This window comes from the organism of the source record quoted next, unplaced genomic scaffold, assembly GCF_019419815.1.
Source record: "Pyrus x bretschneideri cultivar Hongxiangsu unplaced genomic scaffold, Pyrus_bretschneideri_v1 Contig41, whole genome shotgun sequence".
Classification (NCBI taxonomy): Eukaryota; Viridiplantae; Streptophyta; class Magnoliopsida; order Rosales; family Rosaceae; genus Pyrus; species Pyrus x bretschneideri.
In genome coordinates this window covers 2,558,320-2,576,666 of record NW_025999735.1, presented here as the reverse complement: position 1 = coordinate 2,576,666, position 18,347 = coordinate 2,558,320, and the positions used below count along the sequence as shown (strand labels likewise).

Here is an 18,347-nt window from a genome sequence, read left to right as displayed (position 1 = left end):
CGAGTACGCAAAACAATTTTGTCCATATCTTTCTCTCTTCTTTGTTTCCAATCTGATTTCTCTCTTTTCTCTCAAATTTATCTCTTCTCCAAAAGGCAATTGACCTTTAATATGTTTTTTCATTTAATTGCAACAAAAGCCAAACCCTATTTTAGTGCTTGTAAATTTGAATCAAGAGAGGGAGCAGAGGGAGGGAGAAGACAGAAGATATGAAAACCCACATATAAATCAGAGAAATGATAAAAAAAAAAAAAAAAAATGAAGGATTTGGGTTTCCTACAAGAAACACCAAGCCAATCACTTCAACTCCAAAAATCCATCAATCAAAAAGCAAAATTAAGCAAACTCAGTTCACAAAACCTATAAATGAAAAGGTAAAAATTGAAGAAGATGGGTGGGTTAGAGAGAGAGCTCTTGTGCTCGAAATGTAGAGAGAGAGAGAGAGAGCTTGGATGAAGAAGATGAGTGGGTTAGAGGGAAAGCTCTTGGATGAAGAAGATGGGTGGTTTAGGGTTTTTCAAACTGGAATTGGGCAAGAGAGATTTTTTCTCTCTCCTCTATGTTTCTCTCTCTACAAAATGAGAAATGAGGGATGAAATTTCTGGATAACCCATTTATATGGGAGGACAATTTGGTCATTTATATGGGGAAAATCATATTTATGTCCAATTGTTGTGCATGATGTTTGCATGTCGTGTGCATAGTCGAAATGTCTTATTTCTATCCCAAGATTAAGAAATTGTCTTATTTTTGGGTATTTCCCATGAAATTTTGGGGAGAGGATCCTCTCCAGACCTAATCTGTCCAGATCCTTCTTCTTCTTCTTTTTCTCTGCATTTGTTCCTTTGCTTCCTCATCTCCTTCAATTCTTCTTCAATAATCCTTTCTTCTTCCACTCTGAGTCTTCTTCTTAACTTTTTTTTTTTGTTTGTTTATCGGGAAACTTCAGAACCACGAGTCGTCGACAACTATTACGACGTTGTCGATAACTAGCTTTGGCAAGGCCATGATGCTGATTCTAGGGAAGCACAACACCGACTTGGCCTTTAAAGAAGAAGGATCCGGTGGGATTGGGTCCGGAGAGGATCATTTCCCTAAATTTTGAACCTATAAATTGCAGAAAGGAAGCCAGAAGCCAGAAGCCAAAATTTCAGCCTTCACCACAAAATTGAAAAAAAATCCATATAAATAAACATGATCTAACCACAACATTAACTAGTAAAAACATCAAACATTAACTGCCCAAAACATTTCCAAGGACCAAAATATGAACTGTCATTGAAAATGCAGAAAACCTGCCAAATTATCCATAAATGCACCATTGCAAGGTTCAAAAAGCATACTAAAATCATCCAGCACCTACAACCCAAAATACAACTACTACAAAAGACAGTTCCTACATCAGCAATTCACAATGCTTCCAACATTAGAATTCAGTTCTAACTTTACAAAATACAACTATTTATGGGAAAAAAAAAAAAACTATTTCCAGATGCCCAAGGTATTGGTTTGCCTCATCTTTCGCTACATGGTTCCTCTGGATGATTCAGCTCCTAGATTTGCAGATGATGTGCTTAGATTTGATGCCTAAATCTAATATTGATTACAACAATAAGAGGTAAACTAAGGGTATGTTTTAACATATTCAAAAGGAGATGATGAGGTTATTACCCTTGATTTCTTTGTTCTCTTTCTAGGTGCAGCTTCTGGTGGATTTGTTGATGTTGACTATTTTTTTTTGTGCAGATTTGGATGGATCTTGAGAACCAAGGGTATGTCATCTTCTTGAGCAGCTTCCTCTTCACACTCTTCTTGAGCAGTTTCTTCTTCATAATTGATAGGCACATTAAAGATGTATGATCGTCATGCTGATCATCATAATTCACGTTGAAATGCGGGTAATTGCACAACTTCTAAATGTAGATACTCGAGATTCGTACCGTTGAATTTCTTGTAAACTTAACGCTTGTCTTTTCTAGTACACACATGTAAGACCTAATGTACGCCTAGATAAATGCTATGGAGAAAATGAAATAGGAAAATTTTATTCAAATCCATACCCAACTTGAAATTTGGATGTAAGTTGTCTTTCTACTCTATATGATACAATTACTGCAAAGGACAATATGCAATTAAAATCAAAATTTGTCAGTGCACCCTTCCAACTCCACTCCTTTTACAATAACTAAAACCTAATTTGTAACCAAAATTACATATTACAGTAAGAAACAGTCAATTAGTTAGTATAAGAGCAAAACCATAACCAGGATGAAAATGAAAATGAAAATTGTGTATTGTGATAAGGTTAGTTTTAAGGAACTGAAATGTGTGTATGTGAGCGAGAAGAACATATTATTAGTTGAGTAGGTCAAATTCATTCAAAGTCCAACTTACTTATTATTAGAGCAATATTAGAAAATATGAAAACAATACAAGAATTCCAAAGATAATAATCATTAAAAAAAAATCATAACATCAATTATGTATGAGATTAATATAAACAACTAGGGAGAAAGAAAAACTAACAAACTTGGAGATTGAGGCTTGCATAAATGCAATGTCCTAAAGATAGAATTTCGTCCTTACCCTTGTGCTTATAGTTTGGTAGACATTCGTCTCCCAAGATTCAACAATCTATAATTTGAAGTCTAAGCATCGCAATCTTCGGACTCTATCAAACTTATATTCCGTACGCTCAAAACACGACTTGAAGTTTGACAAACAAGAATAAGAGAAATAGAGTGGGGAAATCCTATTTATCAAGGATAAGAATTAACTCTAATTTCCTACTCCTTAATGCCAATGGTTTCATGGGTTTATATAGAACCCAAGTACTACTTATTAACGGGATGTAACTTTTCATTAAGTAGACATCATTTAGCAAGAGAATGTACCTAAATAACATAGCCTTTCTAAGAAATTCGATTAACACTATTTTTCATTCAATTATTAAAATTATATATTACAACATTTCATATTATAATATATAATTTCCAACATCATTATAAATATACGTAGCTCTTTGTATAATTGATTGATCTTGTGAAATATGTTGACATGTGGCTCGATATAAACCTTGATCAATTACTTTGTATTGGTTATCCTTGTTTTTCTCTCCATCATGAACTTGTTTATGGCTTTACATATTAGAAGGGAAATGATTTGTTTTGTAATAAAAGGAGCTCACGTAGAAAAACTTTGGGTGAGCCAATTTCTAAAATTCTCTTTGTATATTTGTTGTCTCAATCAGTTAATAAATTGAGAGTTATTTCTTTCATTTTATTTGTTCCATTTGGTGCTCTAGCACAATGATTGGTATCAGAGCCACTAGGCTCATTTGTGTCAAAGTTTGTATTTGAAACTTGCTTGACGAAGATGGGTGATCAATCGGAATCGGGAGGTGCACATCCTTTGTTGGAATCACAAGCTTCACATTTGGCAAAGACGACAGTTCAAAATGCAAAGTTTGAAGTTGAAAAGTTCGATGGAACAAATAACTTTGGCATGTGGCAATGTGAGGTTAAAGATGTGTTGGCTCAACAAGATTTGGATCTAACGTTAGAAGATAAGCTGGAGGATATGGAAGAAGCTGAGTGGAATAAGTTAAATCAAATGGCTTGCTCTATGATTCGCTTATGTCTTGCAAAACCTCATAAGTATTTTGTCATGTGAGAAACGTTAGCTAAGTCACTATGGCAGAAATTGGAGCACAACTACATGACAAAGAGCATTGAAAATCGCCTCCATTTGAAAAAGCAGTTGTACCGATTCCAGTACAAAGAAGGTACGAAAATGAATGCACATCTCGATTCATTTAACAAATTAACTGCTGATTTGTTAAATTTAGATGAATATGTCAAGGATGAAGATAAAGTCTTGATTTTGTTAAATTCAAAGTACAAAGCCATATTACTGTTGGACTAATGGTTTAGGGTTTCTTTGTAAAACTGTATTCGTCAATTTCTTTCCACTACAAATGAATGTCTTAATGGTTTTGGATTTATCTAATTTTTTGTAAGGATGATCAATGAAAGATGTTCGGATTGTTGAATACAATCCGGGAGTAGACCCCATAAAAATGTGGATCAAAAGTTGAGTAAAAAAGTAGTCCCACATATCTAGTCCCGTACACAATTGACCCAAGTTGGGACCATAATTTCTTATGACTATGAGTAAGTTATTACTTTATAGAGTATTACTATAAAAATGTTCTACTTTATTGGTTATAAAGAGATATTGATAGATTGATAAATCAAATAGAATTAGGGTGTAGAAAGTAAGTTGAGCCCAAAAATACAAAACATGGTTCGAATAAAATTTCTAAATAAAATATCATCTAGTATTCCTAAAGACATTTTTAGCTTGTTTTTCTTCTAAAAGCAAGCTATACTAATTAAATTAAATTAGTTTTAATTTAATTGCTCTTTGTTTGGGAGACTACATTATATACTATTTGTGTACCTTTGCCAAGTGATGTATACATGACACGCCCATTAATGAATTTATCTCATTAGATGTTCATTGTGTGCATCACTTGTCGCATGATGTAGTACCCTAAATGTGATACAAATCCCACAGTTTTAAAAATCCCTGCCTAGCGCTGCCGATGCCTTGCCTAGGCATTAGGCAGCTGATCACTGCTCCGATTAATGCCTAGGCGCTAGGTGGCGCCAATTTCTTGATAAGATTTTTACCACTTGCGCAAAAGGGTTAAAAACACCTAAATTGCAAGAGAAACAAGGTTATTGTAGTATAATTGGCTCAAGCAAGGTCGTTCTCCACAAGGATTAATTTAAAAAGATCAAAGAGAAATTAATTCTCAACTAATTAATTAAAACAAAGTTTTTGGAATAGGTGATTTAATGACCTAAATTAAGAAAAACGAATTTAATTAAAAAGATTACTTAAAAACCATAACTTTAAAGAAAGATAAAGGAAACAATTTTTAGAATTCAAAGTGAGAAAGTACTAGGGTTCCGCCGTCACCCTAACAATCCTATGTAGCTTTTCTAAATTATTTACGAACCATACATTCATATTTTGAAGGTTAGGTTTTCCTAGAGTATATCTTATTTGGAACCTCCAACATAGAATGTATATCTAACATGCAACCCGTCTGTGGTATCCAGATCGAATGTGAACATGGAAGACTCATTAAGTTTTATGAAAACCCTTTGAAAAACCATAAAACCCTTAAAACGTGTCGTCCATCCTAAGAGGTTACACATATTAACCACAAGAAGCCTTAGTCAATTTTAGGGACAGCCCTCCGCCAAAATTGCATTAAATTACTTATCTAAATATCCTAATGGTCGCGAATCACTAAGACAAATAGTAGTTTAAAGCACAATGATTAACAATCCAAACCTTGCATGCATAAATTCATAAGAAAATTAAAAAGAAACTACATATTCTTGCTAAGGATCATGGCCTCACCCTAGCAAAAAGGATTAGTTACGTATATTCATAATTAAAATCAACATAATTGTATTAAACTAGAAAAAGAATGAAAACACCTGAAAGTATAAGTCTTGAAATCTCTAAGCTCTAACCAAAATCTTCTCCCAAAAGTTGCATATGTAGAAGAGAAAACCCTAGGTCTTACCAAAAGGCTTATTTATACTACTCTAAATAAAATCCTCCTAGTAAAAGGTCTTAGAATAAGACTAGGAAACCTAAAAACTTGAAATAAAATAAGAAACATAATCCTAAATTGACTCGGTAAATTCGCCTAAAAATTTGCATAGCCACGTTTTGAACCCAAATCAGCTTCAAAACTGGCCCAAAATAGCTGGATTTAAAGCTTGAACTATTCTGAACACTTCTCCAAAAAGCCATGAACCCATCTGAGATCATATTGGGCTCCAAAAACGCACTTTAAGCCCAGAAACGTCACTTTCCAGAATGCACACTGCTTCTTTATTTAATCACCAGAAAATAACCACTTGGTAGAAAAATCCCAAATTTTGATACGAAAAAGCTAAGAGACACACGAACGTCCTCGAATTTGAATTACTCTAAAATTCGTCTGTTTGATCATGTTTTGCTCTAGAGGAAGTCAAATATCCTATATTGAGAATATAAAGCAAAGTATCAAAATTCTACCAAAATAATTACCAAATTATGCTAAGAATAGGGTGAAATATATAATATAATATTGACTCATCAGTGCCTAGACCGCCTAAACACCCACCTAGCCCGCCCAGACTTGCCTAGGTTGCGACTTACTCAGGCAAAAATAGATAACTTTCATTTTGCATTTATTTTTTTTAATAAATTGTAAGAGACTTGTTGAATACGTAAATGAACACACATTATATGCTTGTTTCCCATGTTTTCATTATGTTCCAATATTTCATAATATGTATGTCATTCTATTCTGTAGTTTATGATGAAATTATATATATTTTAAGTATAAATAGACACTTACTTAGATGAAATATAATAGATTTACTTAAATCCGACTAGTCTGCCTAGGCGGCCGCCTAGACCTTGCCTAGCCGCCTAGCGCCTTTTAGAACCTTGGGTCTCCCTAGTATTACTTTTTTTTTTTTTTTTTTTTTTAAATAAATTTCAACTGGTTACCCAAGTCAATAGTCACTTAGTTAAGCAACACTGAGTCTTTGCTTTCTTAAAAGTTTAAGTTCGTTTAGCAACATTGAGTCTCTGCTTTCTTAAAAGTTTAAGTTTTCATGAACGATAATTTTTGTATGACAAATAAATAAGTTGTCTACCCATTAAAGGGAGGGAAAGAGATGTACACTTTTTTTTTTATTATAAAGACAGACGTTCATCCATACATATAGCATTACCATTGATTCAAACGAACCAAGATTGATACAAGGACAAGGAAGAATGTAGCAGTAAAACAGGTAAAACCAAGAGTCACTCCCACCAAACGTATGAGCTCAAAGAACGTCGATACCTCGCTTGCTCTTCTGAGTTTGTAATTATATCCCGGTGAATAATTCCAACCATTTTGTTGGTGTTTGCAGCAATATTTCTCAAGTCTCTCCCTCATCTTAACGACTGCCATCTTCTCTCTTAAAACGCTCAAATTTGAATCCACAATATTCCTTGATCTACCTGCAGATAATAGCAAGAATCAAACATATAACACGTGCAAGCTCACGTTTTTGAATATATAATTGGAAGCTAGTTACAAGTGTACCACTATAATATGCTCATATGCATTATTGGAAAAGTGTACCACTATAATATGCTCATATGCATTATTGGAAACTATGTATTCTGTTAAGAGTAAATCCTATCGGGGAAGGGAAGGACTTTACATGTGTTTATAAGTAAGATAGACTACTTCTTATGTTGCCAATTGAATTTATGAGCTTCAACTTCTTCATGGTATCAAACCAAGTTGTCTTGTTGGAACTAATTATATGTATACGCTGTGCATCCGTCAAAAACTAAATAATAAATTATAAACAATAAAGGAATACTTTGATTTGCGTGTTCTTGTGTAGACTATTGCTAAAACTACTTGACAGTATATTCCGGAAGGAAACTGGAAAATACGAAACTGAATTAAGGCAATGAAAGTTCGTCCTGCGCACGTATGTATCCCGAATCATTAACAAAGCTGGGGATCGAGAATTTGAAAGTTTACCTTCATCTAAGCTCTGAGCTTTTACTTGCATGGTCATATGAAGACGAGTACTGCAGCGGCTCTTGATTGTAGATGGCTGTACAAGATTGCACAGAGAAGGTAGAGAAAAAGGCTTCGCCATGCTGCTTCTATTTACCTATCATCTCATGATGTGTCATATGAATACAAACAAATATTATAAGAACAACAAAAAAGGAATACAAGGAAAAAAGGGTCCCCGATCTCCCTTGAATACAAGAAAATAAAGGTCCCTGATCTCCCTTTTCACTCTTCGGAGATTGATCGCCCTTTACTCACTTTATTTGGAGATCGGTCTCCAAAGAGTTTTGTGATTTAGGAGATGCGTTTTCACTCTTCGGAGATTGGTTGCCCGATTCTCTCTTTCTTCGGAGATCACTCTCCGAAGAGTTCTGTGATTTAGGAAATGCGTTTAATTCTTCACTAATATTAGCTGGCTTCTCTACCCAGAAGATGCAATGTATAGAATGAGAAAGTGGAGATATTCTAAAACGCCAGCTTTGGCCGTGTATATACATACATACATACATACATATATATATATATATATTGCATATAGACTTGGTCGTCTATATATAGTATATACTGGATATGGACTTGTTTTCTTTATGCATGCATACATACATATATATATGTATATATACACACACACACGCACACATTTTTAACAAAAGGGTGTCCCCATTTTTTTAGAAAAATGGGGATCCCTCTTGTTAAAGGATTCTTATATATAATATAAACCCAATAAGCTAGCTAGATGGTTAATTTTCCGGTCAACAGATTACTATGTTGCCAGCTCCAGCTCGATTAGGCTGTTCTAAATTTCCAACGACCAGTGAATTAATTAAGTATACTTACGGCGGCAACATGAGCAACGTTTGACAAGTTTTCAAGGAAGTTGTCCTGCTTGCTTGTATTATTATCTCACCCAGGGATAGAGAGGTCAAAATTGTCATAGGGCCACAAACAACTAATTTGATCTGACTTTTGTCGCTACGTGTAGAGTAGCAACTGCAGAGGAAAGGTGCGATAACAGCGAAGAAATAATTTGTGGAAAGCTTAGCTTTTCTTCATCGATTTCAACGTACGTATATAAATATTACAAATGCACAGGAGTCCTGTGCAAAGAGATATACAACTCAAACTAACTTATCAACATTTACATTTAAATTTGAGTTCTAAGATAAGAAGTAGAACTTTCACGTTGACTTGTTCTCTTGGTGGACGTGACGTGACGGTGCTTGCGCAAAGCGCAAACCTTTAGCAAGTCTATTGGTTGATCAACATAAGGCAGAAAACGAACATGATGGCTTCCTAAGGCCACACGCTCATGAACGAAGTGGTAATCCAGTTAGACATGCCGAGTGCGAGCATGAAAAATCGGATTTGCTGTCATGTATGTAGTAAAATTATCACAGTATTAGTGAATGGGAAATGGTGTAGGAATACCAACTAATGGAATAAATAGGAGAGCCATGCCATCTAAGCACAAGCATGGGAAAGGGCCCTATATTCTGACTCCGCACTGGATTTAGAGACAGTAGGCTATTTCTTCGAGCACCAAGATAGAAGATTAGCCCCATGACGAATCCAATAACCTGTCGTTTGTTGTTTTCTGTATTTTGTATGGTTTTGTGCATGAGTTTTCTGGAAAAATATGAACAACAGCAAGAAGAACAATGGAGCTCAGGAAAAAAAAATGGAGAGTACGTTGCTCTCTCTATTTCCTTGGATTCGATTACAAAAGCATTGAATCACAACCCACACACCTGTTATGAAGGGATGCAAAGGACAAAATAACCATTCGAGCTCACATGCTTGAGCGGTGTAAGCTAGCTCACGTGCAGCTCACGGTGCAAACATTTTACATTAAAAAAGAATATGTGAATTCTCAAAAGGTATTCAACAAATTGAGCGTGAGAGCCAAATGAATCAAAATGTTCACGTTTGGTTCGGGAAGGGATTAAAAACATAAAAAAACTAAGGCATATGGCGCACTCTTCGTCATTTAGATGTTTTAATCCTAGCTGTCTATTTCACTTGATTTATAAATTTCAAACTAAGAACATTGAAATGGATTTCGAACGCACTACGATGCAATCCAGCTCCCTTGATCATCAGCAACATCCTTATTCTGGAACACTCCCTTCTAAGGTTATTGCTGGCTTTACTCCAAGCATTCCTTTGAGATAATTGAACCTGTCTTTAGGCAAAACTTTAGTGAATATGTCTGCAAGTTGTTCCTCAGATTTGCAGTACACTAAATTGATCACATTGTTCTATAGAGCTTCCCTAATGAAATAATATCTTTTGTTGATATGCTTGGACCTTTGATGAAATATTGGATTTGTCATGGCTATGGTAGAGGTGTTGTCACAATATACTGTTGAGAGTTGTCCCACATCGGTGAGGGACAAGGTTTGCTATGTGCTTATATGATCTTGGGCTACTCCTCATATTGCCAATTGGTTTTATGGTGGAACCTCAATTTCATCATGGTATCAGAGCGGGTTGTCCTCGTGTGAAGCCAAACGGCCACACGCGCTCCACGTCACCCAGTTGTTGTCCACGTGTAGGCTTGAAAATCCGCCACACGTGCGGGGGCGTGTTGAGAGTTGTCCCACATCGGTGAGGGACAAGGTTTGCTATGTGCTTATATGATCTTGGGCTACTCCTCATATTGCCAATTGGTTTTATGGTGGAACCTCAATTTCATCATATACAAACGTGTAAATTCAGTTTGCAACTCATCAAAATCTTCTAAGACAATCCTAAGCCAAATTGCTTGAGTTGTAGCTTTTGATGCACTCACATACTCAGCTTCTGCAATGGAGAGTGCCACAGTGTGTTGTTTCACTAATGCCCATGAGAAAATGCCACTGCCAAATGAGAAAGCATAGCCTGATATGCTTTTTAAGTCATTCTCCACTCCAGTCATTGTTACACTGGCCAGTTATTTTTGCCTCATTGCCATTTTCATACTTAATTCTATAAGCCAATCTTCCTTGCATGTACCTTAGCACTCTCTTGGTTGTGCCAAAGTGTCTTTGTAGAACTATGCATAAATCTTCAGAGTAAGCTAGCTGCAAACACAATATCTGGTCTTGTAGCAGTCAAATACAACAAACTCCCAACCATTTGTCTATATAATGCTTCATTTGCAGCTTCATTACCACCTTCCCTCCTTGAGTTTCTCATTCACTAGCAAGGGAATATTGACAGGTTTGCAATCCTTGAGACCAAACTTGTCCAAGGGTACAGTAGCATACTTCATTTTGTTAAGATGCTATGCTCAATTTGAACGATTCCCATTCCAAAAAAATGATAGAGGACCAATATCAGTTATCTCATACTTTGTCATCATCTTATTCTTGAACTCTTTTATCAACTCAACACTATTACCAGTGTATATAATATCATCAACATATATTGACATTATCAATAATTCATCATTTTTGAATTTGACATGTAGTGTAGCCTCACTTGCACTTTTGTGAAAAGCACAACTCAGCAAGTAAGAATTAATTTCATCATACCAGGCTCTTAGAGCTTGATTCAATCCATAAAGAGCCTTTATGAGCTTGTATACCTTATTCTCAACTCTTGATTTCACATAACCTTTAGGTTGATCCATATAGACCTCTTCTTGCAGTATTCCATTTAAGAATGCAGACTTTACATCCAATTGATAGAATTTCCAATTTCTTTGAGTAGCAAGTGCAATTAGAGTTCCGATTGTGTCCAATCTAGCAACTGGTGCAAATGTTTCATTGAAGTCAATTTCTGGCTTCTGTGGATAACCTTTGGCAACCGGTCTAGGTTTGTGCTTCTAGATAGTTCCATCTATGTTGAGTTAGGTCTTGAACGCCCATTTGACACTCACTACATGTTTCTCAGCAGGTTTATCAATAAGTTCCCATGTTTGATTCTTCTCAATCATCTCTAAATCCATTGACTAGTCGTAAGGTCGAATCCTACCTGGGGAGATTTGATTCATTCTGAATCCTTTAATTTGGAATGAAAGGGTTCGTTTTGACCTTTAAGAGTAGATAACCCATTCTCTGTTTCTTTGTTTCTATTGGATTCTATCTCATTGTATCACATTCTATTATGCGATATTTGAGAATCACCATCAATACCTCGGTGTAGGTTCAGGATAATCCTTTGTTCCACAATCTGGGGCTATTTACAACTATCATATTAAGATTTCTCAGAAGTACTAGCAAGTGCATCAAAGATGCAGTCATCAATTCGTTCGAAAGGCCATAATTATTGAGAGCAAATATATTAATAATGAGGAACGCATTTTTGCTATGTTACTAATACTTGTACTTGCTTTACTATTCTACCCTAGCTTGGCTAAGGAAGAATTACAGGGTGTAAAACAAAAAAATATACTGAATTGCTTTTGTGACTGAAAAATCCAAATTTTGTTTTTTAATAAAATCAATTGAAAAAGGGGACCAAGCTTCATCCCTACTTGCTTCTTCAAAACCTTATGGTTCAACAATACAAAGGTTGCATCTAGCATAGACTTCACTCAAGCTTCTTAGCTTCACTAGTGTTTAATCACTTATGCTAGATTCCCCCAATTCACTTTGTGAGTCTTGAAATATATGAAATGGACAGTACTTCATTCTAACTGAGTAACCTCTTGGTTTTCTACAATCTCAATTAGTGCAATGGACTTTTGTCTTTCTTCACATTGCATTATCACAAGAATAGTACTTGGACCTATTTCTTCATTCTTCGAGTCTCATATTTCACTTTCATGAAAAATCACACTTATTGACAACATTATCTTCTTGGTTTCTAGGTTGTAAATTATGTAACCTTTCTCAGCTTTTCCATATCCAACAAATATTCCTTTCACAAACGATTATTGTAACTAATGTCTCAACTCACTAGGAATATGGTTGTAGCACACACATCCAAACACTTTCAAATGCCCAATTCTTGGCTTCCTTCCGCTGAATGCTTCAAAAAGAGTTTTCTCAGCAAGCGCTCATGTAGGACATCTATTTAATATGTAGATTGCAGTGTTAACACCTTCACTCAGCAGGAAATATGGCAAGTTTTTTTTTTTCATGTAGCATACACTTTGTCGTTTTCGCTTTTGTCCTATTCTTCCTTTCTGCAACTTTGAAATTGGTACCAGGTGGAATATCTTAATTAAAAACACAGTTTGCTAAACTAACTAGTCAAACTCACTAGTCAGCTAAGTACTGGACCGTTAGACAACCAAGCATATTACAGGTAAATCAACTTAGGTTACTAGGAGATATCCTAGTTAACAATTGTCCTGTTCATTACTTATTATTACATTGAGTGAGCATGGTTGTAGGCATATATTAATCAGCAAGACAAAAGATGCAAGTAACATGTGCTAATAATGAGATATGTGATAAGCATTAAGTAGCTATAAACACAAGTTGATTTTGTTCGGAAAAACCCACCTGAGGGTTAAAAAATTGAGGACTCCACTATGTCCAATCCACTAGTGCAATTAAGGTTCATACAAAGTACGACATCAAACTCACTTCCTAGATCTAATCTAAGGCGTAGCTTTACTTTTGTGCAACCTTACTTTGCACGAGATGGTGACGTTTTCAGTCTTCATTAGGAGCCAGCTCCAACTTTGAACTTTTATCCTTGTGGCACCAAGACCAAGACCACCTCTGTGTGATGATGTAATGATGTAGATGAGTGAAATCTGGATTCAAAAGACCAGTCAGTTTCGCCAGTCAAATAGTTGAAGGAAGAAACCAATGTGAATCTGAAAGAACTAGGTTGAGAGAGGATTTGAAACTTCATACTAGACCATGAAAACAATGCAAACCTATTTCTCAATGGTTAGGTGTTTAATGCATGAATGAGGTTTAGCAGCTAGGGTTTCCTAAATGAGGAAGAGGAGAAGAAAAGTTCAAAGTTGTCCATGCACTCTAACTCTAACAAACATAATCTGAACAACCAAGCCAATGAAAAACTAGCTTTTGTTTTTATCAAAGAAGCATGTTTGCTTTCAGCTAACAAGTACAAGAAACATTTGTCAACCCATAAAACAATTTGAGCAAATCAAAGGCTAAAAGATGTCCCTCAACAAAAAAGTGATAGTTAGCCCATGTTGGCAGTCTTAATTTACGTGCCTAACTCGCAAGAATTTAGCAAGCAAAACTGACGAGACAACTAAGTGTAACATGAATTTAGACGTGTAATGCATATGCATAACCAAACCTTTGAGGTGGTGTGCTACAATCTTGAATACTTATTCCTAGCAGCAAGGGCCCTAAAGGAAATATTGCAAAATCTAATTACAGCATGTGTAGTACAATTACAATATTGATAATGAAAGCCAAACAAATAAGTCTAGAATTCACAAACTCCATTTGGTTGAGGGAATAAGCAATAGTGAGTTGTTTTTCAAGTCCATAGTCTTCATTGAACTTTACAAAATTAGTTCACCACCTCTGTCACTCCTTAGCTTCTTGATCTAGTATCCAGATTAGTATTCAACTATTGCCTTGAACTTTTTGAAAACAATAAGCACTTTAGACTTGAACTTTAGGAAGTAAATCCAACACATTCTTGTGAAATCATCAATGAATGTGAGAAAGTACCTATTTCCTCCCATTGTAGTGACATGCATAGGACCACAAACATCACTATGCATTAACTATAGAGGATATAAAGCCCTCCAAGTTGTTTCTCTACTAAAAGCCTTTTTATGTTGCTTCCCAGTAGCACAACTTACATATACACCATTCTGTTCTATCAACTCAGGTAATCTTATTACCATTTCCTTCTGTTTCAACATTTGCATACTTTTGAAGTTCAAATGTCCCATCCTTTTGTGCCAACTCCAAACATCTTGCACTGTGACCTTCCTTGCAGCAGGGTTCACATTCTCTACAAGTAGTGGATAACATTTACTACCATTGATTTGAACTGTTGCCACCAAACATTCTAGCTTTTTGTCTTCAAATGTACCAACCATATTGTCACCAAACAACAGAAAATATCCACATTGAACCATTAGAGCTCACATGCTTGAGCTATGCAAGCTAGCTCACTTGCAGCTCATGATGTAACTTAAAAACGTAACAAACTAGGACATATAACACTCTCCATCGTTTAGATGTTTTAATCCTAGTCATCTATTACACTTGATTTATAAACTTCAAACTAAGAACATTGAAATGGATTTTGAACATCAATATAATGCAATCGAGCTCCCTTGATCATCAACATCATCTTTATTTTGCAACATCGTTGACCATCTAGTATCAATACAACCTGCCCAATCCGCATTGGAGTAAGCAGTAAAATGAGCTGATGATTATAGTCGAATAAGGAGACCATGAGTGATTGTCCCCTTTACATAATGAAGAATACATTTTACTGCAATCAAATGAGACACACGTGAAGCACTCATGAACTGAGTCATATTATTAATAGCAAAAGGAATATCAAGACACTTGAGTGTCAGTTATTGTAAACATTTAACTAAACATGTATACTCAGTTGGAGAGGACGACAAATTACTTGAATGGGCAGAAGACATATTTAAAAAATCCTACTAAAATTTCGGCATAACCTCCCTATAATTAAAACATTTCCCAAAACCTTGAAAATAACATAAACAAATATGTATCCAACACAACGATCACAATGGTTTAATAATAGGTTCGGAACAATGACAAAAATAAACAATATATATAATAACTTTTTAATCCTTAAATGACATAACTTAACAAACTGAATAAAATAAGAAAACTAAGTTAACCGAAATTTCTTTCTACTTTAATTACTAGCGGTGGAGGCACTTCACAACTATTAGACTCTAACAACATATAACAAAACAAGAACATATTCAACAGTAGTGATGAAAAGGATAGACCAGACATTAAAGATAAAGGTGAAACATTGTAGAAATAACCATACTAGCAGACGTATTATATTGCATAAGAACTCAAACATTTAGCTTTTTCAGCACGGTCTTCCTGCTACTCTACCATGCACAAGTTGAAATACGAACATAAATTATACCTAATGAAAAGGCATGAGAAAAACGCAACTGAGAAATGTTCCAAACAATCCATAAAGAACCGATGACAGCCACCACCTGTTTTATGTTCTGAGCTCATTGTTAAACCAAAAGGGCTCAATCACACAGTCAACCGCCAAATAATTCGTCTAAAATCATAACAATACCTTAACCAAAAACTTTTCAAACTAAGGAATTCGGATAATAGCTTGGCGTAGCTGCCTCAAAACTAATAACCATCACCAGACAATTCTTTACTAATTTGCAATGTCATTTAGCAACCAAATTCTTATCATATTTCATATTTGGTATTCCTTGTAAGGTTAGTACTTTGCCAACATCGTATGCACTGTTACAAAATCTAAATACAATCCAACTCCACAATTTGCATAAGTAAACAACAATTAATTTCACTTCATGCAAGCATATGCATTTCAAAAGCACAATGATACTTCCGCTTTACACATTTTCTTTCTACTTACCTAACTAACTAAATATCGAACTCAGAGTAGTTGCAACTCAAATTTTGAACAAAATTAAAATAGTAAAACTCGAAATTAAGCAGAAAAATTAAACAAACATTTTTAGAGACATGTTGTTCCCTACAAAGAACTAATGACCACCCTCCTAGCATCATTAGGCAATCCAATATCACGTAGAACAGTGTATATGGAGAAATCACCAAAGCACTATAGAAAAAAAAAATAGTTATCAACGTATGGGGCATTATTAAACTTACCTTGTTGTGACCCCGAGGCATCAGTAGTGGATGTTGATGGCATGTTGGGCGTGCGGGGACGACGGTGACCACACTTGACACTAACAGGTAACGCCACTGATGAGGATGATGACGACGGCACCTGGGAGACCTCGGGACCAACCGGATCAACTGGCATGTGGTCTATTTTTGTTGGAGCAGTGACAGCTGACGGATGAGCCAGGGGAATCGAACGAGGTGCAGTCATCACCGCCTTACAACTTCTAACAAGGCTTGACATCTGCACAATTAGAAGAAAAAAAAATCATCAAGTATACATAATTCCCATCACATGCCTAATTATGTGGCATATTACTCATACCAACCCCACGCATAACTAAACCAAGTATTTGAACCATATATATATTGTTAAACATAAAATCGACAATTAAAACATAAAAGCATGTTGACCTATATGTATTTCCCCATTCAATTAAACAACAAGAAAACAAAAATATATACAATACTTAGAGCCAATTGGCTTAGGCATCAGCTGCCTTATGTAGGCCTTGAAACATAAACACAAACATATCCTTCACTAGTTTTTCTCAAATTCATATGAGTTCCCCTCCTTTCAACTGAGATTACAATAAAAAAAAAATAAAATAAAAAAAATAAAAAATAAAAAACACTATGTCTCTGTTTTTCATATGTGGAGAAACTGCTTCTTAAAATAGGATCTCATAGTTTAAGTGGAAGTGTCCAAATGATGCAGCAAAATATTCAAAACACACACTTCGAGGCCCCAAGGCCCAAACACAAAGCTAAATTCTAAATCCCTAGTCCTAAAACCTAACTTGACACCCTAGAATAACAAATTATGTCATTACATGGAAAGGACGATAAACAAACCTAAAGAAAGGCTAGTTCAAAAGGCTTGGAATCCCACAATGTGAGACCCCATTAGAGGAACTATCAAGATGTATCATACATGACATATTTATCTCTAATCACACATAAACATGTAACTAGTTTACTCCTTTTGGTTCATTTGTAAGTATAAAGCAGATTTTATGAACTTGTTTCCTACAAAGAACACTTGCAAGTTGCAACACGTATGAATAGGAAAAGGAATCATCACTGCATACATATACCATTACTACAAAAAAAATTTGGTTTATATGACATGTGAACAATTTTTGTGCTTTTAGACACGATGTTGTTCGCATATCCTTCTGATTTAAAAATAAATAAATAAATAAAACAGCATGTTATGCCAATAACTTGGCATCAAAGTGAAGCACACAAAATATCAATTAACTCAGGCAATGTTATAACACGTGGTGTTATCAAATTCCATAAAATATCAATTATGTTGTTCACTTAGGCAAAGTTGAACCACTAATCCATGTTTTGAGCATTGGAACTCATGAACCCTAAAACACTCTTGGGCGTTTTAATAACTATAAAAATGACAAGTTCCAGAATCCCAACCATTTTGATCTGCTATTCTGCCCAAAATATGGGTTTTGGGATTTGAACTATTTACTTATAAAGCTTGAGATCATAAAAATCAGTCAAATAAGGCTTTGTGTTCTCCACTTCTAATACCACTTAAGAGAAATCAAGTTAATAAGAATATTAAATCAAATTTGAAGCAAATTTCCTATTCTTCCTTCTAGGATGAAAACTAAAAACAGCCTCTATTACATGACAACACAAGCTCTAACACTAACCGAACGAAAGAGAACAAGAAAAACTGACAAATGTGCATGCATATATTGCATTATTGCAATCTGCATTCCACGCAATATAAGAAATCAACAGAGTCACAACATCGTACATTTATGAATATTTTGCCAAAAGACCCGAAATTATAAACACCCAAATGATCACATGTATACATATATGTTTGTAACTAAGAACACGCACCAAAAAACTGCCGTGGCATACATACATTCAAT

The 18,347-nt window shown here is 35.2% G+C and overlaps 1 protein-coding gene across 1 annotated transcript; it reads right to left on the bottom strand.

Moving 5' to 3' along the window:
• Positions 1–6,737: 6,737 nt before the first annotated feature.
• LOC108868217 lies at positions 6,738–8,160 on the bottom strand. The gene is made up of 3 exons (XM_048566504.1): positions 7,922–8,160; positions 7,625–7,760; positions 6,738–7,086 (listed from the first exon to the last, which is right to left on the bottom strand). The coding sequence occupies exons 2-3, from the start codon at positions 7,743–7,745 to the stop codon at positions 6,809–6,811; spliced, it is 399 nt and encodes a 132-aa protein (XP_048422461.1). The 5' UTR covers positions 7,746–7,760; positions 7,922–8,160; the 3' UTR covers positions 6,738–6,808.
• Positions 8,161–18,347: the final 10,187 nt, after the last annotated feature.

Excerpts from the sequence above, each read along its gene's own strand:
- LOC108868217 (XM_048566504.1), bottom strand. The coding sequence starts at position 7,745 with ATGGCGAAGCCTTTTTCTCTACCTTCTCTGTGCAATCTTGTACAGCCA. Across the intron at positions 7,087-7,624 it reads AGCTCAGAGCTTAGATGAAG|GTAGATCAAGGAATATTGTG; the intron begins GTAAACTTTCAA and ends TATTATCTGCAG.